Below are 24,923 nucleotides of genomic sequence, written 5' to 3'. Positions count from 1 at the left end.
GGAGTTGCAGCATTTCCCGGAGAGAACACTGCCCTGGTACAAAAGCCGCAGTGCCGCGGACTGTGGACCCGGACCGGCTGTGAGGCTGTCGGACCCGAGGCCTTCTGGGGTTTCGTTGTTACGTGCTGACGTCGTTAGTGGCTGTGGAGTTGATCCGGACTCATGAAATTACTTAAGAAAAGTTACCTCTTATGTAATAGTTCCATGTTCTTATTGCAACATTCCGAGGTCACTTCTAGGTGGAGATTAATGTAAGAAGTCATCATTTGTATTGTACTTTGAACACCTATTAAACAGCACCTCTTTTTTTCCCCCTCTCCGTGTGTGTAAGGAAGCACGCTTTTTTGTTAGGTCCATAGAACACTTGAAGCACATTCTGAATGCACACGTTCAAAATGGTAAGTGAACCGATGTGAGAAACTAATTGATTTAAAAGAGATAAGAGTCTTTAGATTCATAGCCTGTTGTGTTTTTATCTGATGGTCCTACAGCCTAACACATTATCATACGTTACTACATGCAAAGTACTGGCTGTTTTAACTGCTTGAAAAAAATGTAATCCAGAAAAGAGGGGAAAGGAGCAGTGATTATTATCTTCTGTGCCCATCTGTCCGTTTCCCAAGCTTACGCTGCACGTGAGACGGGATATTCCCTGCGAATCATAGAATTCCCCTGTTAGCTCACATGTGGATAAGGAAAAAGGCATGGAGCTCTCAGGATGGTGATTCCTGATGAGTAAGTTAGGAATTCAGAAGCCTAAGACTATGTTCTCCACACGACCTTGAGCTTCTTGTAATAAATGTGCATGGTCTCCATTGGCTGCTGTACCACAGGGATTGCTCATGTTTTCTTGAAAGAAGGTTATTAATTGTTGTAGAGAAATTATGAACAGGTTGTAGGTTCCATTTAATAGGTGAATTTCATTATAAGAATTGAGGACATTATTGCTAGGCTACTTAAAAAAGTTAAAAATAAAAACTCGTTGCTTTCGAGTTTATTCTGACTCATAGCGACCCTATAGGACAGAGTAGAACTGCACCATATGGTTTCCAGGGAGTGGCTGGTGGATTTGAACTGCCAGGCTTTTGGTTAGCAGCTTGAACTCTTAACCACTGCATCACCAGGGCACACTAGGCTGCTTAGTAAGCTTAATACTACTGCAGAGACTAGGTGTTGGGCTGGGAAGAGGAGGCTGGCACCTTTATGTCTCAGTGATAACTTCCAGAGAGATTTCTTCTTTGCCTGTACCACCTTGCTGCAGGTATTCAGAGTATGAAGTCAAATTACAGAAATTTTAAAATACCTCATTTTACGTGAAGACAATTCAATAATTATTCATTTAGCTCTTCGATGTTTACCTTCTTCAAAGGGAGGAAAAAGCATTTAAAGTGACTAGCTTGGAAAAAATCTTTAGATAATTCTGTCCTTATTGATAAAATTTAAGTTACCTACTGATTTCAGGCTAGTATTTCTTTAAGTCGGACCTTTACCCATTTATATATCGAGTAAGCTTCCCGATTTCTTCACAGCTTAAAAAAAAATAGCTCCCTTCTAGCTGCAGAATCAGCTCTGCGGGCAGTAGCCACAGCATGTGAAACGTCTGTTCACGCTGCCTAACTGACAGCTGTCTCAGAAGCTTGCGTTTTAATGCCACACCTTACTGAATAGGGAAGTACAGATAGCCCGGAGGTGTTTTTTTGTTTTTTAATTTTAATTACAGCATAACATACATATAGTAAATGTTCCATATTTTGCTTTAGTTTGGGTGGTTACTTACGGAAAAAAACCCTCCTGGATTTCGAGGTTGTTTGTAGTACTTGAGTATTACCAGGAGAGCAGTTCTCAGCAATGCCGGGCATGTTGTCTGTATTCATCCGTATCGAGTGCGTACCCAGCGGTAGAACTGCTCGGTCGTGGGGTAAACAGCTGCCTAGCTTTGGTGGATACTAACAAAACGTCTTCCGGGTCGTTTTCCCAGTTCATTATCAGCAACGTGTAGGAGTCCTGGTTGTCCCACGTCCGCATCAACACTTGGTGGTGTTAGTGGGCTTTTTTATCGTTTTAATTTTAGCCTTTCTGATACCTGTGTACTATTTCATTGTGACTTTGTAGGTTATCTTATAACCTATCATGTTGAATCTTTCCTTATGCTGGTTGGCCATTTAGATATCCTCTTATGCAACTCAGTTCTGACTTTTACAAGCTTAAGGAAAACAGTGGATTCTTGCGTGTGATGAAAGCGACAGCACACAAGCCTTTTGTTTATTACTTTTTACTTACCGTCCAGGCATCGCACTGATGGTGTGGAATACGTTCTTGGTTAAAAGGTTTTCTGCTGCCACATACTTGATGGACAAGGTAAGGTGATTTTAAAATTTCTGTACTGACTTCATGTTTGTTTCCCTCAATTCAGTGACTGATGTTAGAAAGTTTATTAACATTGGACCTTATTAGACTATTTGATACAGAATTCTACTTATGCTAAATTAAATGTAATTCCCAATGCTGGCATTTTAATGACATGAAGGAGAGCTGGAAATCCTTAAGAAGAGAGTAACACACTGTAAATGCCCCTTAACCAGAGAGGGTGTGACTGGGTATTTATTCAAGCAGGAATTTGCGTTCAATTTTAAATTAAAACATACAAACGTACGTTTTTCTTCACTGATCTTTGAATGTGGGATCAAAATGTCTTCTTCGAATGTGAGTGTGGTGGTTAAAGTTGTGTGTTAACTTGGATGGGCCATGCTTCTCAGTGGCTTGGCAGTTACATAATGATGTAGTTTGGCAGGTATTGAATGACATAGTTTGGTAGTTATGTAATGATATAGTCATCCTTCGTGATGTGATCTGATGTGTTCAGCCAATCAGTTGTAAAGGGAGTTTCTGCAGGGGTGTGGTCTGCATCCAGTATGTTTATGGAGGTTCTGGCAAAGCTTGCTTGCTTGCTCTGGATCCTGCATCCGACTCTTCATCATCTGATCTCCAGTTCTCGGGACTTGAACCAGCTGCCTGCCATATTGCCTGCTAATCTTGGGATTCGTCAGCCTCTGCAGCTTATGAACCAGGAGCCTGCCATCTTATCTGCTGATCTTGGATTCACTGGCCTCTGCAGCCCTTGAGCCAGTGGCAAGCTGTCTAACCTGCCAGTCTTGGATTTGTCAGCCCCTGCAGCTTCATGAGTTAGGAGAAGCCTCCAGCTTGACACCTGACCCACAGACCTGGGACCTGTCAGCCTCTTCAACCACATGAGCCATTTCCTTGAGATAAATCTCTCCATATATGTAAATATATACACTTCACTGATTTTGCATCTCTAGAGAACCCAGCCTAAGACATTTGGTACTGAGAGTATTTCTGGAGAACAAAATCATAAGGACAAGTTTTCTAAATTAGTTCTCAAGTCTGACCAGCCTTAAAGGTACTGATGACTCTGCCTCCAGTAGTAAAGAGGGTGCTGTTAATCCATGGCATGAGGTGGCAACATTAATATGTAAAATACCACCACCAGTAGATCAAGTATTGGTGAGAAGCAAGGCTCTGGGTGATCACATGTTTGATACTTTTCTACAATTTTTTTCAAAATGAGAAGCATAGGGAAGCTGGTTGGTTGGTCCTACTTTTGCTGGACAAAGTGGTGACAGAAAGAGATGAGCTCAGGGCTTCAGAGTCAAAGGTCAAGCACCACATAAAAGACCTCAGAGTTGCCACTTGTGCCCTAAAGAAAGCCTTATTTCTTGTAGTAATAGCTGGTATTTCCAAAAACCAAACTTAAGAGTCTTATCGTTAGAGTGGCTGAATTACAACACCAATTGAATTCCCAGCCTTGAAAGGTGTCTGAAGTTAAAGTGAGAGTATTGGCTGGGGAGACATAGGATCCTGAAATTTGGGATGGAGATATAGGGTCAGATAATCAGGAAGCTGAGGACACTGAACCCTCAAGTTCCATTGAATCACTCCTGCCAACAACCAGCCCCCTGAAGAGATCACTCCATCTTTGTCTGCTAAGCCACCCTCTCTAGTAAAATCATTAGCCCTTCTGCCCCCATCTGATGACATTAACCCAGCTGTGTCTGAAGAGTCTTTGTCTGAGATGTCACCTGGGGTGGCACCTGGGGCGTTGCCTGGGCCATTGCCTGAGGTAGATGCCTTACAGAACATTACTGAATGTTCCCAGGACCCACTCCCACCACCCATTTTTGCTTCTGGACCTATAACTAGACTTAAGTCCCAGCAAACCCCAAAAGGTAGAAAACAAAGTGTGACCCAGAAGGAGGTACATTACACTCCAGAAGAACTACATGAGTTTTCTAATATGTACAAACAGAAACCTGGGGGATACGTGTGGGAATGGCTATTAAGGGTGTGGAATAATGGCGCAGGAACATAAAGTTGGATCAGTCTGAGTTTATTGATATGGGCTCACTAAGCACAGGTTCTTCATCCACTGTTTCAAGCTCGAGAGGTTAGGAAAGGATCTATTAGTTTATTTGGTTGGTTTGCTGAAGTATAGATTGCACAATGGCCAGAAGTACCAGACCTGACTTGGTAGACTGTAGAAGAAGGTATCCAAAGGCTTAGGGAAATTGGCATGCTAGAGTGGATTTACCAGCCTAGACCCATAGACCCATACGTGGAGTACTCAGAGGACACACTTTTTACCACAACAGTGAGGAACAAGTTTGTGAAGGGAGCCCCAGCATCCTGGAAGACTGATGTGATTGCTAGTTTATGGAAGTCAGATTTGACAGTGGGATCTGCCCTAACTGAATTAAGACACCTAACTACAGTGGGGCTGGTTGGACCCCGTGGCAGCAGGGGCCAAGTGGCAGCACTCAGTCGACAAAGACGAGGTGGGCGTGGCTACAGTAACGGATGGCAGAGTCGAAGTAGTAATCGGAGTAATCTGACTTGTGTGGACTTAGGGCATTGGCTGCTTAGTCACAGTGTCCCTAAGAGTGAAATAGATGGGAAATCTACTAAATATGTACTTGATCTGTACAGGAGCTGCTCAAGCAGCAGAATTTTAGGTTAAGTGAACAGCAGTCTAACTTGAATCACCAGAATAGAGAGTCACAGCCTCTCAGTCAACCCCCAGACTTGAGCCAGTTTACAGACCCACAGCCCCTTGAATGAAGGGGAGGCCAGGTCCCCTTGAGGGTCCCGCTACACTGTCAAAAATTTATACTGTTAACCTTTTTTCCAGCCTTCGCCAAAGGGATTTACAGCCTTTTATGAGAGTGTTCATTGGGAAAAGGAAATAATCAGACTTTTGGGAGATTACTGGACACTGGCTCTGAATTGACACTAATTCCTGGAGAGCCAAAACATCACTGTGGCCCACCTGTCAGAGTAGGGCCATATGGAGCTCAGGTGTTAATGGAGTCTTAGCCAAAACATCACTGTGGCCCACCAGTCAGAGCAGGGCCTATGGAGGTCAGGTATTAAGGGAGTCTTAGCCAGAACATCACTGTGGCCCGTCTTTCAGAGCGGGGGCATAAGGAGGTCAGGTATTAATGGAATCTTACCTGAAACATCACTGTGGCCCTCCTGTCAGAGCAGGGGCATATGGAGGTCAGGTATTAATGGAGTCTTAGCTTAGATCCCTCTCGCAGTGGGTCCAGTGGGCCTCTGAGCCCATCCTGTAGTGATTTCCCAAATTCCAGAATGCATAGTTGGAATAGATATACTCTCTCTTTTTTGTTTAGCAAGTGGCAGAACCTCCACATTGGATCCCTGACAAGTAAAGGCTGCTATATTAGGAAAAGCCAAGTGGAAAGCTGTATGTCAGCTTGGCTGAGCCATGATTCCCAGTGGTTTGGTAGTTATGTAATTATGATGTGGCAGTTAGGTAATGATGTAGTCATCCTCCATGATCTGATCTTATGTGATCAGATAATCAGTTGTAAGGGGAGTTTCCTCAGGGGTGTGGCCTGCATCCAGTATGTATGGATGTCTGGCAAAGCTTGCTCACTTGCTCTGGTTCCTGCATCCTGCTCATCATCATCTGACGTCCGCTTCTTAGAACTTGAGCTAGCTGCATTCCATATTGGCTGCCAGTATTGGGACTCATCAGACTCCGCAGCCTGTGAGTCAGCAGCCTGCCATCTTAACTGCCGATTTTAGATTCATTGGCCTCTGCAGCCTGTGAGCCAGCAACCTGCTGTCTTACCTGCCTATCTTGGGCTTGTCAGCCCCCTACATCTGTGTGACTCAGAAGCCTTCAGCCTGACATCTGACCCACAGACTTGGTACTTCCCAGCCTCTACAGCCACGTGAGCCATTTCCTTGAGATAAATCTCTTTCTCCTGTCTCTGTGTGTCTGTGTATATGTATATATATTATATATACACACACACACACACACACACACACACATACATAATACATACATACGTACATACACATTATGCCTTTTGCTTCTGTGCAGAGCTCAGCCTCCGACAGTGAGTCTGTTAGAGTTCTACTTTGTTTTCCTTGCATCAGCCTCACTTGTAATGCATTGCCAGTGATTTCTAGATCCTGTTTCTTTAAAGTGGTGATGCAATTGGAATGCAAAATCTTTAGGTTTTTCTAATTGATCCCTCATCCTTGTAGTGGTTTTCTCTCTTTCTAGGCCAGCAGACCGAGGATTTAGCTACTCTCCTCCGTAAGTCTTCTTAAAGCATTCAGCATAGCATTCATAGAAGCAGCTCCCTTCTGTTTTCCTCATTTATATCTCAGCAGTTGTTTTGTTACAGTGTCTGCACAACCGCATGGGCAGATCTGGGAAGGAACATACCATGTCAGCAGAGGACTCGGGTGGTGGGAGCAGAGGCCACCAGAGTTGCCTTGTAGCCCAAGCAACGCGTGTGTCACAGGCCAGCTGAGAGCGTAGGTTAACCTGGCAAATCTGTGAGGGGGGCGCAGCTTAGAAGAAAACTGCTGCTGTAATGCCAGCACGTTCTTTTCAGTTTAGAGGGACAGCCGTTCCTAAACCGCAACTAGCAGGACACCTCCCAGCCACTTTAGGCCCCTGCCCCCTTAGAACTGCTTACTTTAGGGTCACTAGTGATATTTTTTTAGTTCAATCTGTTCTTTCCTCTGTGTTCATCTTTCTTACCCACTTAAGTACTTCTTTCCCAAAACTCATTCCTTTTGGCTTTCTGATACTGTTTTAGTCTACTTCACCTCTGATTCCTTCTCTGAGATAATACTAAAAAGTATCTTGTATGTGCATTACTGTTTACGGATTCCCAGCATTCTCACATCCACTGTACGTTTGATCCTCACAACTAGGACTTGGGTGCCAACTGTCCTGAACTGGGAAGCAGAGGGTTCAACAAATATTTATTTTAATCAGTAACTCTTACGTGCCAAGGACTGTGCTAGATTCTGGGGCTGCAGAGATAAGTCACAGTCCCTGCCTCAAAGTACTCACAGTCTGAAAGTCGGGTAAATGACAATAGGGTGGCGCTGGGGCACAGAAGAGGAAGTAACAAGACAAGGGGAAGATTCTCAGCTAAATTTCGAAGGATGAGGCCTTTATGAACCAATAAAAAGCTGGAGCAAGGAAACTTAGGCCAACAAAGGTCCGGGAGATTTGAGGCGGTGACTGGGTTCAGAGAACTGCGTGCAGTGTAGTCCGCTTGGAGCATAGGCTGTAGGAAGCAGGGATGCTGAACGTGAAGAGCTCTGTGCAGGCTGTGGACTTCTAGTGATACGCGTAAGCTGGTGCGCAGAGGGCCTGGCAGCGTGGTAGGGCTCAGTAAATGGTAGCTGTTATTTGATCTCAGAGATTCTGGGGCTGTCGTAAGCAGAGAAATGGCGTGCTCAGTCTTGCATTCTTGAAGATGATTCTGGCAACAGTGTAAAAATACGTTGGGGTTGGGTGGGCTGTTTGGTTGTCCAAAGACTGTTGGCGTGATGTCGGTGCAGTGTAATGAGGGCTGAGTGTTGTGTCCTGGAACCTCTCCTGCCGTTGTTTCTGTCTTGGGACTCTCTTGTCTCATGGGGTGGATGTCCCTGAAGGGCAGAACTGTGATCTCCCACTTACTACTCTATCAGGCAGATGTGTGTAGAGTAGGAGATCAACTGATTTTCTGGGCTGGGAATGTAACTCCTGACTGCTTTAAATTGTGCTTCTTGTCTTTCTGACCATTTAAAACTGCTGTGTGTGTTTATCAACAAGCAAAATTGTTAACTGCTTTTATGAATAACCTTGGTGGGGGGAGGTTCTGGGTTTTAAGACAACGCTGTCTGTCATTTGATTGTGCAAAGTACAGGTCAGGTTTTAGAAAAATTTTTCTTAGTAGTTCAAGAAGACAGTTTATTTTTGAAAAGGATTGTTTGTGAGCCCAGTGGGTTTTATAAAACTAATGTCTCCTTTGGGGGTATATTTTTAAGTTCCACCACAAAATTAATTGCACTGTGTTATAAATGAATTATCACAGTTCATGAGCCGACAGTTAATTGGTGAAGGGTTGCCACATTTATTTGTAGCTGCACTATTTTTTAAGTGTGGCTGTTTTTACTTCCTGTACCATAGTAATCCCTTTTTATTTAAATTATTAAAGAATAAAGCATTTTGTGTCTTTCTGTCTCAGGTTGGAAAATCACCAAAGGATAGGCTGTGCCGAAGGGTAAGTGCACCCCCTTACCTGGAAAGTAGTTGTCAGCCTGCACTTTGTAGCTAGGACCTCATTAGCTGAAGGGCGGACGTTGCCTGTTACCCTTTGCTGGCATATCAGGAGATAATGAAAATGGAAAGAGAATACCTGTATTAAGGAGATTGGTCATGAACGATGGCCAGCTTTAATTCACCTTTCCAGACTGTCAGCACGTTTAAGCTGTGTTTTCACAAGATGTGTTCAACTTTGGACTGTGGGCAGGAGATCACATGCTGCCATTGCTGCAGATGTTTTCTCCCTTTGACATTAGAATGTATTCTCTTGCCCATTGCAGCGTCCAGCATCAGATTAAAGCGGATTCACGAGTAGTGAATTGGATCTACCCAGATGTGATAACTATTGTACAAACGGGCATTAATCTTCAGTAACGTCCTGGGGTTGGATTTGAGGCCACTGATCGATAGCGCTGGCTTTTGCTCAGAACTTTGAAGTTGTTCTCATTTCAAATATCTTAAGAAATGTTGGGACACATGAATCTAGCTGTTATAGGTCTTCGGTCCCGAAAAATCAGCATTGTTTAAGAATTCTTCTGGCATGCTACAGTTTATGTATATATGTGCATGTATGTGAGAGTGTAATCATTTATTCACTTCGGAGATCTGAGGAACTTACTGGTCGCTAGTTTAACACAAACGGTATGTGACTGCAGTGGCCGTGGGTGATGGGCCTTTTAACAGTCAACTAGGACAGTCTCTTTTGCCTCCACCATTTGTCTGGCATTTAGTTCACGAGCTTGGGGAGGCTGAGGAACTGCTAAGAGTTGGGGTTTATGCTAGTCTTCTTCAGCAGGTCCAGTTCAGTCCCTAAAAGCCTCTATGAAACCAGACTGAGTTTTCTTCAAGGTTTCCAGGTTGGACTCTGGTGTGTGTATCTTGCCCGTACCCCAGTGGTTTGGCTATCAGATACCTCAGCAAGCTGGACCATGGTGCTTCCCCAGGAGTCCACAATCTGGAGTACCTGAGGAGGCTGGGCCTGTTCAGTCCACAGGAGCCTGCCCTAATGGGATAAAGTGTATAGTAGTACCACTTTTTTTTTTTTGAAGCCTAATTTTAGAATTGCTTCAGTCTAAAGAATCTAAAGAAAGGAATTCAAATGCATTAATGCCTTGACTTTCAAGTCCAAGCCTTTCTCTCCATGTGGAAAGTCACTTGAACGGGTGCACTGTGTTGTTTCTGCTTTTCTCGTAGTAACTGTGGAGGTTCTGCTGCAGGGCTAACTGCGTTCTTTCTTCAAACAGGATGTGGGGATGAGCGACACAGCGGTGACATGTTTCCTGGGCTCCTGCCTGGACCTTCTTCAGACCTTAATGGAGGTAAAAGGGACTCACGTCCATAGGAAGAGCCTCTTGACTTACGCCTTAAAAATAATAGTGCTTCTTACTGGGTAGACTGTGTGTGCTTTTTACTGCAATTCAGTTAAAAAAATTAATACATATATATGAGTTTGCATCTTGCATCTGGTAAACTCAGTAGGCTGTTGGCAAGCTATTCTTCCTCCATTTCTGAGCCCAGTTCTCTGTTCTCAAACCCTCAGGCGGATGTTAGCAGGGATGAAATGCAGGCACCCGTCCTGGATACTGAGGACGCCTGGCTCTCTGTCGAAGGCCCCACCTCAATAGTGGAGCTGGCCCTCGAGCAGAAGCACATCCACTACCCACTGGTGGAGCACCACTCGGTCCTTTGCTCCATCCTGTATGCAGTCATGAGGTTTGCCCTCAAGTCTGTGAAGCCACTGTCACTTTTTGATAGCAAGGTAAGCACCTCAGAGGATTTCAGAGCTATTCTGGAGTCGCGGCTTTCGCAGGCACATAGACTCTTATTTGACGCTGTTCAGTACTTTCGTATAGGGTTCTTCATTGTGGAGTCCCCTGCTCCCTTATTCCCCACCAGATTCCCTGTTCATGCCTTTTTATTCTTCTCATCTATCCTGAAATACTCATGTTCCACAGAGCGTTGCCCTCAGCCATCTCCTTTTCTCATTCTGTGTGTTCTTCCTGAGGAGACTCATTTCTCCCTTTGTATATCTCCAGGTCTGACCTAGCCCCAGAGTTGGAGGCTCATATTTGTAATTGAATGTCTGCATATTTCTATCGAATGTCTCTCTGAATGCCCTGTGGGACTTCAAACATTTCATGCCTGAAATACATCTTCATACCTTCACACCCCCCTGGCCCTGGTCTGAGTTTGCTGTTCCCCCTGAATTCCCTCTTGGTTAGTTGATTACTGATGCCGCCGTGGGTGCAGTGGCCAGGCTACAAAGCTTGAAATTGTCTGGCTCAGTTCCCTGCTTCAAGGCCCACATTCCTTATCAATGCATTCTTGTAACTTCCTCCTTAGATCGAGGTCTGTCCATTCCTCCCCATTGCTTTAGTTGAGGCCACTTCAGCGTTCCTTTGGCTATCACCACAGTCTCCCGCCTAGTCGCCCTACCTCGTTCTGTCTGCCCAACCCCACACTGCCACAGCTGTCTTGCCAAAGCACAGATCGGATCGTTTCAGTTCCATGCCTGGGACTTCTTGGCGCCCCTGCAGGATGAAAGGCCTTCACAGTATGGCTGCTGTGGAGAAACCAAAAGCCAAACCCATTGCCTTCGAGTCAGTTCTGACTCATAGCGAGCCCTGGAGGACAGAGCAGAACTGCCCAGTAGGGTCTATGCTGAGCGGCTGGTAGGTTTAAACTGCTGACCCTCTGGTTAGCAGACAAATGCTTAACCACTGCGCCACCAGGGCTCCCTACTGTTGATAAAGAGGGGGTCAATACCCAAAACCCTTTTCTTCCCCACTCAGGTTCGAAACGAGAGGCAGAGATAGGGTTCAGTTACAGATTAAAATGCCAACTTTATCACTTAGCTTATTACTGACAAAAGCTGGGTTGGAGAACACAGCGTCAATTTGTGGACACGAGGGCTTGTTATTCACTTTCCCATTAGAGATTGCACACTCAAGCACAGGCCCAGCTGCAGGCTTCCCCTTTGGGACCGGCTCTGTAGGAGCACTGTGTGTGCTCCTGGCCAGGTGAGCTGAGAATGCTCAGGCCTCACAGACTCTGTCCCGGGAGAGGGGCAGCAGGCGGGTGACCTGCACTGTGATTCCAGATGGAACACCTGCGGGGGGAGCCCGGCAGGGGGGCTTCCTCAGCAGCCACGCCTACCTTTCTGGCCCACATCAGCTGTTCCCCTCTGGCACCCTGTGCTGCAGCCACTGTTGACAACCCCCCATCCTTCAGAGAAATCACGTTATCACTTGGTGTCATGTGTGTTCCGTTTTCACAGGCAGCCATTTTTTATGTCTGGCCCGTTTCTTCTCCAAACTCTTTGCCTGCACTCAAGGCTGAACTTGCCACCTTTCCCTGTGTTCCCCCTCTGTGGCCATGCCTGTTGCAAGGTGGGAGCTCAGTGTTTAATGCATTTATGATTCAGGGAGTGTTGAGAAAAGGTTCAGGGTGCAGGCTGCAGGCTAGACGGGAGGAGACAGGGTAGGGTTGGGGAGACTTGCGGGCAGGAGCTGTGGGAGGCAGTGAGAATCAGGAAGGCATCTGAGGAATCACGAACCTAGTTACAAGCTGGGCCCAGAGCTGAAGGAGACCGGAGTTAAAGTTAAACCCAGGTTCAAGATTGGGAGACTGGGCGTGTCATTTACAAAAAGTCCATTTAGCAAGATTATGGACACGTTGAGTTTGAGGGTATCTCTAAAGGGAAATGACACGTAAAGAAATTTGTTTCTAAGAAGCAGCATTTAACATTTCCATCCCTATCATTTACTTTTAAAAGTTAGACAAGAAGTCTGATAGCAAATTTTAATCTTCCTAATAAATTAGCATTAAATGTATTTTGAAAGAATTGTATCTTTCATTTGAGTTTGAAAAAGGCTGCTTAGAAGTTAAAAAACAAAACAGAAAAATCGAAATAAAGTGCCTAGCTTAGAACCTCCCTCTAAAAACCCTCCTGCTCCACCTTCCCCCCACCCCTCCCCGAGATGGACTGTGAGTCTCTGAGGACTGACATTCTCAGCTCAATGCCTCCCATCCCCTCTTTAGGGAGGGAGCCTTCTCGTGGGGAGCACGCGGCTGCTCCTACAGGGCTGGTCCAAAAGGGGAAGCCTACAGCTGGGCCTCTCGGCTTGTGCTTGAGTGTGCAGTCTCTAACGTGAAGGTGAAATAAGCCCACACGTCCACAAACCAGGAAACCCTGGCGGTGTAGTGGTTGAGTGCTACGGCTGCTAACCAAAGGGTCGGCAGTTCGAATCCGCCAGGCGCTCCTTGGAAGCTCTGTGGGGCAGTTCTACTCTGTCCTATAGGGTCACTATCAGTCGGAATCGACTCGACGGCACTGGGTTTTTTTTGGCCCACAAACCTATGTTGTTGGTGGAACCAGAGCACATTCAGAATTGGATAATCACAATGTGATTAAATTAGTCTCAATCCATATCCTGCGGAGATGACCCGAGACAGCTGTGTGATTCGTGTCTGCAAATAAGAGGCAGTGTGGTTTGCTGGGAGTCCCTGGGCCGTGCAAACTGTTAATGCACTCAGCTGCTTACCAAAATGTGGTGGGTTTAGGTCCACCCAGAAGGACCTTGGAAGAAAAGCCTGTCAACTTATTTCTGAAAAAGTAGCCATGGACACACACAATCAACTCAGCAGTATCTGCTTTGGTGGCCAGTGAAACAGATTCCCAGCTCTGCCATTTACTAGCTGGAATTTAGTTTCTCATAGGCTGTTTTCTCGTTCGGAAAGGGGAGATGATTCATGATCCCAGTGCCTACCTCATGGGGTTGTGCGGGTTAAATGGTATACTCAACATAAAGTACTTAGCAGTGTCTGGAACATAGGAACATAGAAAATAATTGCACACACACACCCCACCCCAAAGGCCCTCATGTGGAACAGCCCCTTGTATCTAAATCCGCCGGGTGGAAACTACAGTAAGATTGAGGATGTGTGGAAAAACTTCGAAACAGTGATGTTTAAAACCTAATGAGTGGCCCCAGGAAGTCTGGTGTTCCTCGTTACTAGAGCTGAGTAGCTTTACTCAGCAGTCACACTAGATGATCTATCTAGAATCACAGATGACTGGGTCTAGGGTCTACAAGGTTCTTTAGAGAGTATCTGGGATTTCTTGTTCGCAGATGGAGAAACAGTACCTCAGGATAGTGGCGTCATTTGTACAAGATAACTTAGTCAGAAGTGGTGGACCTGGGACCAGAGCCTGGACCTTCTCCCTTGAAGGCCAGTGCTCTTTTCTCTCTCCTACATTTCCTTCTAAGAAACTTCTGAAATCTGATTCTCTGATATTGTTTTGTCTTTTCAGACACATCTGTTCTCTTAAACAAGGCGTTTTTAAACAAATCAAGTATTTGTCAAAGGATTTAGAGTATTCTCTATGCATTATCTATTAGTTGAGTAACAAATTATCCCAAACCTTAGCAGCTTAAAATAAACATTTATTAACTAATGGTTTTTATGGATCAGGAATCTGGGTTCCCCTTATCTAGGTGCCCCTGGCTCAGGTCCTCTCATGAGGTTGCAGTTAGGATGTTGTCCAGGGCCACAGTGCTGAAGGTTCAGCTGGGATGGGGTGGGGAGGTCCACATTCAAGCTGACATGGTTGCTGGCAGAATTCAGTTCCTTGCCACATAGGCCTCTTCTGGGGCAGCTCACAACATGGCAGCTGACTTCCCAGAGTGAGAATGAATGTGCGCTCACAAGGTGGAAGCCGCAGCCCTTTGTAACCCAATCTTGGCAGTGATAGGCTTCCACATCTGCGGAATTCTGTGTGTTGGAAGCTGATCACCAGCCCACACTCAAGGGGAGTGGTTTACACAAGGCAGTTACACAAGGCTGCCTACCACACACTAGATAATTGTTATGAAAACGAAATAAAATTCCAAAATTTATTGTTTGAGAGAAAATAAAAATCAATCGTGAGTTATTTCTGATTAAACAACTTAGTTTTTAAATATTTCCCTTTCTTTCTCCTCCCTTAATAGTAATCCACACTCATCATTTTTTTTATCTCTTCTCTCTCTTTAGGGAAAAAATGCATTTTTCAAAGATCTAACATCAATTCAGTTATTACCTAGTGGGGAAATGGATCCAAATTTTATTTCTGTACGACAACAGGTAAATTAGTTATTAGGTTTTTTGTTTCTTGTGAAAAATTAGTAAAACAAAAATCTAGCCAGCCTTTAAGGACGACCACATCCAGGGTGTTCCTTTTATATGCTCCTTTTTGATAACTGAACAATTTTAGTGGAAAAGCCACTCGAATTGACAGAAGAGCCAACAGTTACTTTGATTTAGGTGTTTTTGAAGGAAAGCAGATACTAACAAAAAAAACGTTGCTATATCTGTTTTGTCCATTTTCAAGTTTTTGCTGAAAGTTGTTAGTGCGGCTGTCCGGGCCCAGCATTCAGGTGTGAACGACAGAGATCCCTCAGAAGAGGCAGTGACCACTCCTTTTTGGAAAGACCAAGATTGGCCGGTTCTAGCTGTGGATTTAGCACATCACCTTCAAGTTAACGAAGACATTGTCAGAAGACATTACGTGGGGGAGCTGTACAACCACGGCGTCGACCACTTGGGAGAAGAGGTAATGACGACCCTATGAATGCTAACTGCGCTCAAGTTACAAACTTGATCGTTGGAGTCAAGAATCAGCAAAGTATCCAACAAAGCTTTCCGCTTTTCCTTTTGTTAGAACTTCTGGGCATAAAACTAGAACAACAAAATATTAGAAAATAAAACCGTAACCAGATTTCCTGTTTCCAGTCAACACTTACAGATTCCTGCAGTGTGCCAGGCCTGTTCTACCCACAGGGATACAGCAGTGAACAAAACGCTCAAGGCTCCCTTCTCACCAGGAACTGGTACTTTACCAGTTGGAGCAAAGGTTTCTTATTGAGTGATCAGTGCTATGACTAAAATAGGATGATACGGATCAACAGGAGCTACTGCAAGGAGCCCTGGCGGTGCAGCTATGGCCCCTAGCTCCAAAAGGTCAGCCGTTAGAGTCTACCAGCAGCTCCTCAGAAACCCTATGGGGCACTTCTGCTCTGTCCTACAGGGTGGCTGAGTCAGCATCAACTTGACAGCAGTAAGTTTGGTTTTTTTGGTTTACTACAAGGATAGTCAGAGAAGGTGACATTTGAACTGAGCCCCCAAGGATAAGCAGCAGCCAGCCACTCAGAAGACCGGGGGAGCAGTGCGTGAGACAGAATGAGAAGTACAAAGGTCTTCGGGCGGGAACTAGCTTTGCGAGGTTCAGGACAAGAAGGGCCAGTGCGGCTGACCATAGTAAGCAAGGGGTCAAGAACTGTGAGATGAGGTGGGCAGGCTGGTAGGGGCCAGACCACAGAAAGTCGGAGCCCACGGTTACTCCAGGTGTATGCAGACGCCATTGGCGGGATTGGAGCAGTCGAGATGTGATCTCACAGAATTCTTTCTTTGCCAGAAGCTTGAAGAAGACTCAATGTATAGTCAGTCGGACCGAATTGATAAGCAGAAGTTTGGGTTATGAACGGTAACTTTGGCATTGACTCTGGTTGTATACATGCCCATAGCTCAAAAATGAACTAGAATCTCTTGACTGGCAACCCCTTTCCTGGAGTAAATGAATCTGCTAGCTTTTGACTTGTCTCCATGTTCATATCCTCAGGCTATTCTCCAGGTCCAGGACAAGGAAGTCCTTGCCTCTCAGCTGCTCCTGTTGATAGGGCAAAGGCTGGCTTATGCACTCTTCCACACCCAGACAAGAGAAGGAATGGAGCTGCTTGCCAGGCTCCCGCCCACACTGTGTACTTGGCTGAAAGCAATGGTAAGAACAACAGAATGGCTAAGGCAGAAGGTCAGTGGATGTTTCCATAAATGCATATTTAATAAGTTAGGAGATTTAAGGTTTAATTTAAAGAAAGAGTTCCAAAGAAAACCATTTTTATTGGGAAACAACTGTATAGTAAGTCAGTAACAATAACTGTTTAGCTGTATATAACTGATGGGTTATTTTTTGTGTGCCCCATTTGCAGGACCCCCACGGTCTCCAAAACACTGCAGTGCCAGTTGCAACAACAGCTAAACTAGTTAATAAAGTCATTGAGCTTTTGCCAGAAAACCACGGGCAGTACAGTCTAGCCTTACACCTTATTGAAGCTGTGGAAGCCATATCTATTCCTTCATGACACCTCCCCACTGGGCTAATGATAATGAAAACAGTCTTAAAATGGTGTGATTATAACATGAGTTAGTGCATGGTTATTTTACATAGTGAGATCGGGAATTTTGTGAAGGGAGTATGTCTTTTTTTTGTAAAATAAATAAAGATGTATATTACTTTTTAGTCCTGGTTAAATTCCACTCCTTTGGTTAATACTGAAGATGAAATATAAGTGAATATCAATTATACCATAATTACTAACACAAGTGTTTTACTGTTTATTTCTAATTCAAGTACTTAAGTAGCTTTATTGTAAAACTTTGCCGTATTTAAAATTGGTTATAATTTAGATTGTCCTTATTATAAGATTATATATTTCATACTTAAAACATTATTGTTGTAATTAAATTTACGTGGTTCACATACAGTCCCCATCAGTAAAGGCGGAGAAGCAGCCCCTCTTGAATTAATGAGTGTCGGGAAAACGCATTTCTCCTGCTGAGTCCCCTGCTGGGCTGTGCCTGTGAGTCCTGGATGCTGACAGGCTCCTTTCTCAGAGGTTCTGCTGCCGTCAGAGGTGCATGGCCTTGCTTGTGGACGAGGAATGGGTTTTCAGGGTCATCAGACTCATCACAGAGGACTCTAGAAAGAACCCTTAACCTGTTGCCAAAACTGAGAATCTGAAATGTAGGACCAACATGGCAAAATTCATTATAATGTGAGTTAAGATCTGCTTTTTGCCAAGGTTCAAAGCTGTATCCACATCAGGTACTTGTAAAAATGTATTATCTTGTAAAACCTGTGTAAAAAAGGGCAGAAATGCCAAAAAATCTTAAATCCAACTTTATTTTTCCTACAAGTGTTTAGAAATGTCTGCTCTGGGATTTGGTAATGCTCTGTGTCCTGGGGACCGTTAAGAAGATGCTTTGTCACACTACAGCTTTAGCAAACCTACCTCACAGCTGATTGAGAGGATACAATACAACTGATCTCCTACCCTGCAGTGCCTCGAGCAGTCCAAAGCTGAATAAGTATGCTGACTAAAACCAAGTTAACCAAAATTCTGAAAAAGTGCTTTGAGCTCTACAGATACCAAGTAGTCATTATGGTGTATACCTTTGGAATGCAGCCATACAGTGCAGTTATTGATGCCACCGACCAGTTGTTAGTCTCATTGTGATACAGAAGTTTGTTTCTTCATTTCCTGTAAAAAGCCAGTTCTACCAACTGTACAAAGTCCTTCAGGGATATAAGGGAAAACGTGGATGTTTAGGGATATTCCAGGAATATTCTTTTTAACTAAAAGATGACATCCAAATCAGAACTTACCTTGCTAAAACTTAATTACCGTTTAAGTAACTACCAAATTGAAAATCTTGAAGATAAATTTTTAAGCTCAGCAGTGGGGTGGGCCTGCATGTCTGGTGGAGGCACCTATTCTGACCCAGGAGCATTTAAGTTGTCTGAGGAGCGGGGTGGGCCTACGTGTCTCGTGGAGGCACCCACTCTGAGCAGGAGCATTTAAGCTGTGTGAGGAGCGGGGTGGGCCTGTGTGTCTGGTGGAGGCACCCACTCTGACCAGGAGCATTTAAGCTGTCTGAGGAGTGTGGTAGGCCTGCAGGTCTGGTGAAGGCGCCCACTCTGACTAGGAGCAGCACTGAGATGGCCTGATGTTAGACTACCCTCCCCTAGCCTCTTCTTGGATCCTGCTGTACCGCCAGACACATTGATGAGATTTCTTGTAAATTATTGAGATTTTATATAGTCACTTGTTATATGTATCCTAAGAAATTAGTTTTTCCCGTAGTTTTTCTAAATACTCTCAAAGCAGTATGAATTTAGGAGGCTGATCAAAAAAAAAAAAAAAAAAAACTTGCAATTATTAGATAATAAAACTGGTTTAACTTACTGCAGCAGGACACGCACTCAAGTCTGAGAATAGTGAAGAGTATAAATGAGCCGAGATTCAGCTGAGAACCATGATGCAGATCACCAAGTCTCTAGTTAGAGTTGTAACACGAAAACTTAACGTTTCTAGAAATTAAAAAATCAAATTCTAAAGTGTTTGGTTAAGAAAATCAAAGAACTTACTATTTCATCAAGGGCTTTAAAAAAAATCTTATAGGAAGAAGAAAAATAAACACCTGCGTAACAACAAAGAGCCATAAGTAAAAGACGCAGATTTTCTGTAGAGCAGGTGGCTTCTGCAGGAAAGTCACTGATGGGAAACCAACACCCAGACTGTCATGGTTTCCTAGATATCCCGCCATCCCCACACCTTTCCTCGTTAACGTTAAACCGGCATCACGTACCTGTTAAATTAACGCCATCATATAATGCTGAAAGAAAATAAATGTTCTGATAATCCAAACTCGGGCGCTACCAGCTGTGCCTGACTAGAGGGCTGGTTAAATGTAGATGAGGAGACAGAACCAAGCTTCTAAATGCCTCATACTGAGACAGAAGAGAGTTTCACCTTTGTTACAAAACGTCATCTACAGTCGAAATAATGGACACTGTTACATTGAAGTTGCTTCATTAAAAAAAAAAAAAAATCCAATTTAAAATAACAGAAAAGCCAGATTTAATAATATTATACTTATGTTGAATATAACGTTTAATATGACACTCAGAAGTTGCTGTGGTCCATCTCATTTATAGCAGACACGTAAAGTACTTTACAGCAATAGGGACAGCCCCCACTCAGCCTGACAGAATGGGATTGTTGGGCTTCTGCAGTTAGATTTCTGCTGAATAGAATTTACCTTAGAAAGGTTCTAATCCAATGCTGAACTGTTCATAAAATGCTCTGTTATCCACTGTAATGTACTGTAAGTAGTGGAATTCTGTATATACTGCTATTTTCTGTCTGTCCATTGTTGTGAACTTATGTAAAATAGTGAAATAAACTTTCTGCTTTCATGTTGTTTTCTTACCATGCATAAATGTAAATACTGAGGGATTTTTTTTCTCCTGTGGTGTAACAAATTAGGTGGTGCTCTTTTCTTTCCAATCCAAACAAAAAACCTAGCAATTCTGAACATGCTGACGTTTGCTAGTGAAGGCAGAAGGAAAGTCTTCATCCCTTAAGAAAACACATCTGCCACTCCCCGGCAGAACCACTTTTTTTTCACCTGATACCACCCAAACCTTCTGCAGCACCAACATCAGGCAGCAGTTTTCCAGGATGCCTTTATTTTCAGACATTGCTGTGTCAAAAAGATTTATAAAATATAAAACATTTCGGCTTAGCCACATTTGAAGACACGCATAATCAGCGTCTGTGTTCTGAGTAAGTCTACTGTGGATACATAGACATACAACCTCTGTTTCTGCACATATTCACACACATTATGCCTTCTCTAGTTACAGGAACTACTTCCTGTGTTGTTCTGATTCTGACCTTCACCTTCCATCATTTACTCTTCCATTCATTACCTAAGTCCTGGGTATCTTTCCAGTACTATGAACAGTCCACCTGAACCCCAGTCAGCACTGTCAGCATCAACGTGAGGTCCTACTTTCCACCAGCCACTTCTGCACATCGAGGGCAGAGTGCATCTGAAGACTCAGCTGTGTACTTCCAACAACGAGGGCATTTCTCTTTAGTAGCTGGCATGACGATTACTTTATATGAAGATTCTTCACGAATATCACCACCTGTGAAAGAAAATGCATGAACATTCTGACAGGCCATTCAACTTGTATCACTCATTATTCTTACTTAGTTTAGCTGGGGCTCCTGCTTCAAAGCTTTCTCCTTCCTGCCATGGGAAAGCTTGTTAGGTACTCATTTGCCCCGTTACATAAATAGCCAAGACGATGGAATCACAGCATTGGGCAAGGGAAAGGGGCTGAGAAACTTGAGACCCTGTGAGGTTAACTGGCGTTTCCCCAGGTCACTGAGCTCTGCACCCGCTCAGGCAGAGCAGGCCCTCTGGCTCTGCACCCAGGTGTGTCTGGGATAAACTGCACCACCTCTCCATCTAAACACGCAACTGAGAAAAGCCAACTCACAGCAACAACTGTTCTCCCTACTCAAAACTTCTGGGTTTACACAAAAGGAAACAAATCTTCCCACTGTTATTTAGACCTCAGACAGATATAGTCAAGAAAGTAAGCTACTTTTGATCTTTCTGAAAAAAATGTACACTGACATTTTGAAAAGCAAGTTAAGCCAGATCTTTATGCTCAATGCTGCCAAGCCTCGAATATAAAAATGACCCCTACAAACCAGCCTCCTACCGCCTGCTGGTCCTCCTCAACACTGACGAAGAACACAAGCAGTTACACCTTTCCCAAAGTATCTGCGTTACTCTGCCTCCATTTCCATCAAATGAAGATGAACTATGTTGATAAATGTCCCCTATAAAACAGAAATACCTATAAAATACTTCCTTATGAGGTATAGCTATGGGAATGAGTTCAATAAAACTTCCTTCCCCCCTCATCGGGAAAGGCTAGATGATAATAACTCTTGGTTGGGTTGTGAGGTATAGGGAAATTCAGAATCAGCACCGAGGAGGGCCGGGCAGGCTGAACAGAACAAGGGTACTCAGTATCAAAGGAGAGACACAAGGGAAACAGGAGTGAGTCAGACTAACTTCACAAGACTAACAATTACTCAAATGAAGGAAAACACTCTCCCTCTGCTATCTCTAGCCCTCTGTTCCCAAGAGTTCTGGGTAGGACTCTTGAGGGCTGGTTTAGAAACTTGGCCACTGTTTCCATAGAAAGATGTATTTCACACACATATCTGCCTTTAGAATACAGGAAAGTTCAAGGTGATGTAAATTATCGTTCTATCCTCACCTCCTCCTTACCTTCTAAATTGATGAGGAATGTTCCTGTAAGCTCAGTTGCATCTGCAGTTCTCTCTCGTGGCTCCTGACTGAGTAAAGTTGTCTGGGAAGCCATCATTAATTCATTCAACTGAGAGGTGCTAGAAGTCTCCTGAGTCTGGAGCATCTGGTGGTAAAATCCAGAAAAAAAAAAAGTAAGTAAGCTGGCGGTAAGCATGTGAAAATTATCAGGGATAAAGTGAGAAGTTATGAAAATAGACACTGTAAATTCTTTTGTAAGGAACCTCTTGGTATCATTATGTCCTGGGCTTATACTACTACTAAATGCATCAATTCTTACTACTGTGAAGTTTTAATTAAAATCTTCCAATCAATACTATTATCGAAGATATGCTCTATGTCAGGTACTTTGCTAGATGCTAAATGTCCATTACTTCTAATCGTTAAACAGAAATCATACAGTGTTTATCATCCTCAAAGAGGTAACCTGCCCAAGTTTTTCAACCAGTAAGTGATAGCTGGAGTACAAGCCCAGTCTACCAGGCTCAAAGCTCATACTTTATTTTCTGTGTCATGCTTCCTAGATTAGAAGAGGGGTTAAGATGCTGTGTAAGCAAAGACCTGCTTTTAGCGATATAGACCAATGGTGGCAATCTGAGAAAACCACAGAACTTTCTGCAAGTACACTGAATTTGAATGTTTAATAATAACACTTGAAACAAATATAGCACTTTAAGAAGCAAGTGAGAATAGTGGGGTGAAATATTTTATGTTGAAAGAAAAAAACCCACCAGCCTAGAGTTCTCTATCTAGAGGAATATCTTTCAACAGTGAAGGAGAAATAAAGGCATTCTCAGACAAAAAACTGAGGGAATTTACCACCAGGAGACTTGCCTTGCGAGAAATGTTAAGCTCTTCAGAGAAAAGGGAAGTTATACAGGTCAGAAACATGGGAATAAAGAAGAGTGCCAGAAGAAATAAGTGAAAGTAAAATAAATCCTTTATTTTTCTTATTCTTAATTAATCCAATAGATAACAATTTGTTCAAAATAATAATAGCATCAGTGTACTGAATAAAAAGAGACCCTCAAGGAGATGGATCGACACAGTGGCTGCAACACTGGGCTCAAGCATAAGGACGTGACGATGGCGCACGACCGAGCAGTGTTTCGTTCTGTTGTACCTGGGGTCTGGAGTTGCTGTGAGTTGGAACCAACTCGACCGCACCTGAGGGCAACATCAACAACTGACTGATAATAGTTTATGGACAACTGAAATGTACAACAGCAACGTAGTAAGGGAAGGAATGAGGAATTGGGAATAGCCTCAGGTACTTGCACTACGCGTGAAGCAGTATAACATTAACTAAACGTAGATTTAGAGTGTTGTAAATGTGCACTGCAAACTCTAGGGCAGCATTAAAAGAATTTTTTAAAAAAGTACGATCAAGTCACTAGGATAGGACAGAAAATGGAATCACAGAAAATGCTTAATTAAAACCAGAGAAGGCTGAAAAAGAGAAACAAAGAACAAGGATAACAAAGTAGTTACAAATATGGTACTACTAAGCCACCTGTATCAATCACTTAAACATGCATATGCTCTAAATACAGAAATTAAAAGATAGAGACGGTCAGAGGCTCAGTGCATAAAAAGACAAGACCAACTGTGCTGTCTACAGAAACCCACTTTATAAATACAGAAAAATTAAAAGAAAAGGGATAGAGAAAGATATATCATGCTAACACCAATCAAAAGAAAGCTAGAGTAGCAGACTTCAGAGCAAGGAAAATTATCAGGGATAAAGAGGGGCATTACATAATGATTAAAAAACCCACTGCTGTCAAGTTGATTTCAACTCATGGTGACCCTGTAAGATAGATTAGAGCTGCCCCATAGGGTTTCCAAGGCTGCAATCTTTACAGAAGCAGATCGCCACACCTTTCTCTCACGGAGTGGCAGAGGGGTTAAAACCTCTGACCTCTCGGTTAGCAGCTGAGCACTTAACCACTGTACCACCAGGGCCCTTTACATGATGACAGGTCAATTCGCCAAGGGGCTGTAACAATCCTTAATGTGTATGCACTGAAGATCAGGGCATCAAAATATAAGATTCGAAAACTAATAGTATTGCAAGGAGAAAAAGCCCCTATTACTGCTGGAGACTTTAAGAACACCCCTCTGTCAGCACTGAGAGACCAGCTGACAGAAAGTCAGGAAGGATATAACTGAACTGAACAGCACCACCACTCAACTGGACCAACTGCCATTTATAGACAGACTTCATCCAACAACAGCGGAATTCACATTCTTAAGTTCACATGGAATATTCACCAAGATAATATCCTGGGCCATAAAACACACTTAACAAATTTAAAAGCAATTATACGAAGTTATCTTCTCAGACCACAACAGAATTAAACTAGAAGTCAGTAACAAACAGATAGCTGGAAAGTAGCAAAATATTTAGAGATTAAGCAACACACTTCTAAATAAAACAGATCACAGAAGAAGTCTCAAGAGAAATTAAAATATATTATGAACTAAGTGAAAATGAAAATATAACTTATCAAAATTTGTGTCATTCAGCAAAAGCAGTGCTTACAGGTAAATGTATAGCACTGAATGCATATACTAGAAAATAAGAAAGATCTAAAATGAATAAGCTTCCATCTTAGGAAACTAGAAAAAGAACAAATTAAATTCAAAGTAAGCAGAAGAAACAATAAAGATGAAAGTAGGAATCAATGAAATTGAATACAGAGAAAAACAAAATCAAAGCTGGTTCTTTGAAAAGATCAATAGTTGATAAATATGTAAATAGGCTAACCTAGAAAAAAGGGGGAAGACACAAACTATTAATCTCAGAAAGGTATAACAAAAGAATATTACGAACAACTCTATGCCCACAGACTTACTAAATTAGATGAAGTGGACCGATTCCTTGAAAGACAATAATCTACCACAGCCCACACAAGGAAAATTAGATAACCTGAATAGGCCTGTATCTATTGAAAAAACTGAAGCAATAATTAATAACCTTTCAAAACAAAGCGCTAGGCTCAAATGGTTTCACTGCTGTTCTACCCAACATTTAAGGAGGAAGTGATGCCAGTTCTCCACAATCTCATCCGGAAAACAGAAGGAGGAGCACTTCCTAACTCATTCTGTGAAGCCGGCATTACCCTAATACTAAAACCAGACGAAAATACCACAAGAAAGAAAAAGTACCGAATACTACCTCCCATGAGAATATATGCAAAAATCCTCAACAAAATATTAGCAAATCGAATCCAACATAATT

At 43.2% G+C, this 24,923-nt stretch overlaps 2 protein-coding genes across 5 annotated transcripts in view; one reads left to right on the top strand and one right to left on the bottom strand.

The window, feature by feature from the left end:
• Positions 1 to 19,739, top strand: part of RAB3GAP2 (RAB3 GTPase activating non-catalytic protein subunit 2) — a 107,897-nt gene extending 88,158 nt beyond the window's left edge. For 3 of the 4 annotated variants that reach the window (XM_049868612.1, XM_049868613.1, XM_049868615.1), the window contains 9 exons: positions 332 to 398; positions 2,288 to 2,358; positions 8,586 to 8,621; positions 9,907 to 9,981; positions 10,203 to 10,421; positions 14,699 to 14,788; positions 15,036 to 15,257; positions 16,323 to 16,481; positions 16,690 to 19,739. In XM_049868612.1, coding sequence (XP_049724569.1) covers positions 332 to 398; positions 2,288 to 2,358; positions 8,586 to 8,621; positions 9,907 to 9,981; positions 10,203 to 10,421; positions 14,699 to 14,788; positions 15,036 to 15,257; positions 16,323 to 16,481; positions 16,690 to 16,842 — 1,092 coding nt within the window. In that variant the 3' untranslated portion in view covers positions 16,843 to 19,739. Of the gene's footprint in view, positions 1 to 331; positions 399 to 2,287; positions 2,359 to 8,585; positions 8,622 to 9,906; positions 9,982 to 10,202; positions 10,422 to 14,698; positions 14,789 to 15,035; positions 15,276 to 16,322; positions 16,482 to 16,689 lie in introns of those variants that run through there. The other variant, XM_049868614.1, reaches the window with a different exon arrangement.
• A 21-nt stretch (positions 19,740 to 19,760) lies between these two features.
• The window catches only part of IARS2 (isoleucyl-tRNA synthetase 2, mitochondrial), a 60,177-nt gene continuing 55,014 nt past the window's right edge, over positions 19,761 to 24,923 (bottom strand). The window contains exons 22-23 of the mRNA XM_049868616.1: positions 21,641 to 21,785; positions 19,761 to 20,477 (exon numbers count right to left, since the gene is read on the bottom strand). Coding sequence (XP_049724573.1) covers positions 20,335 to 20,477; positions 21,641 to 21,785 — 288 coding nt within the window. The 3' untranslated portion in view covers positions 19,761 to 20,334. The remainder of the gene's footprint in view (positions 20,478 to 21,640; positions 21,786 to 24,923) is intronic.

This window comes from Elephas maximus, chromosome 24 (assembly GCF_024166365.1).
Source record: "Elephas maximus indicus isolate mEleMax1 chromosome 24, mEleMax1 primary haplotype, whole genome shotgun sequence".
Lineage (NCBI taxonomy): Eukaryota > Metazoa > Chordata > Mammalia > Proboscidea > Elephantidae > Elephas > Elephas maximus.
The sequence above is the reverse complement of the archived record's forward strand: the minus strand, read 5'-3'. Positions and strand labels throughout refer to the sequence as shown.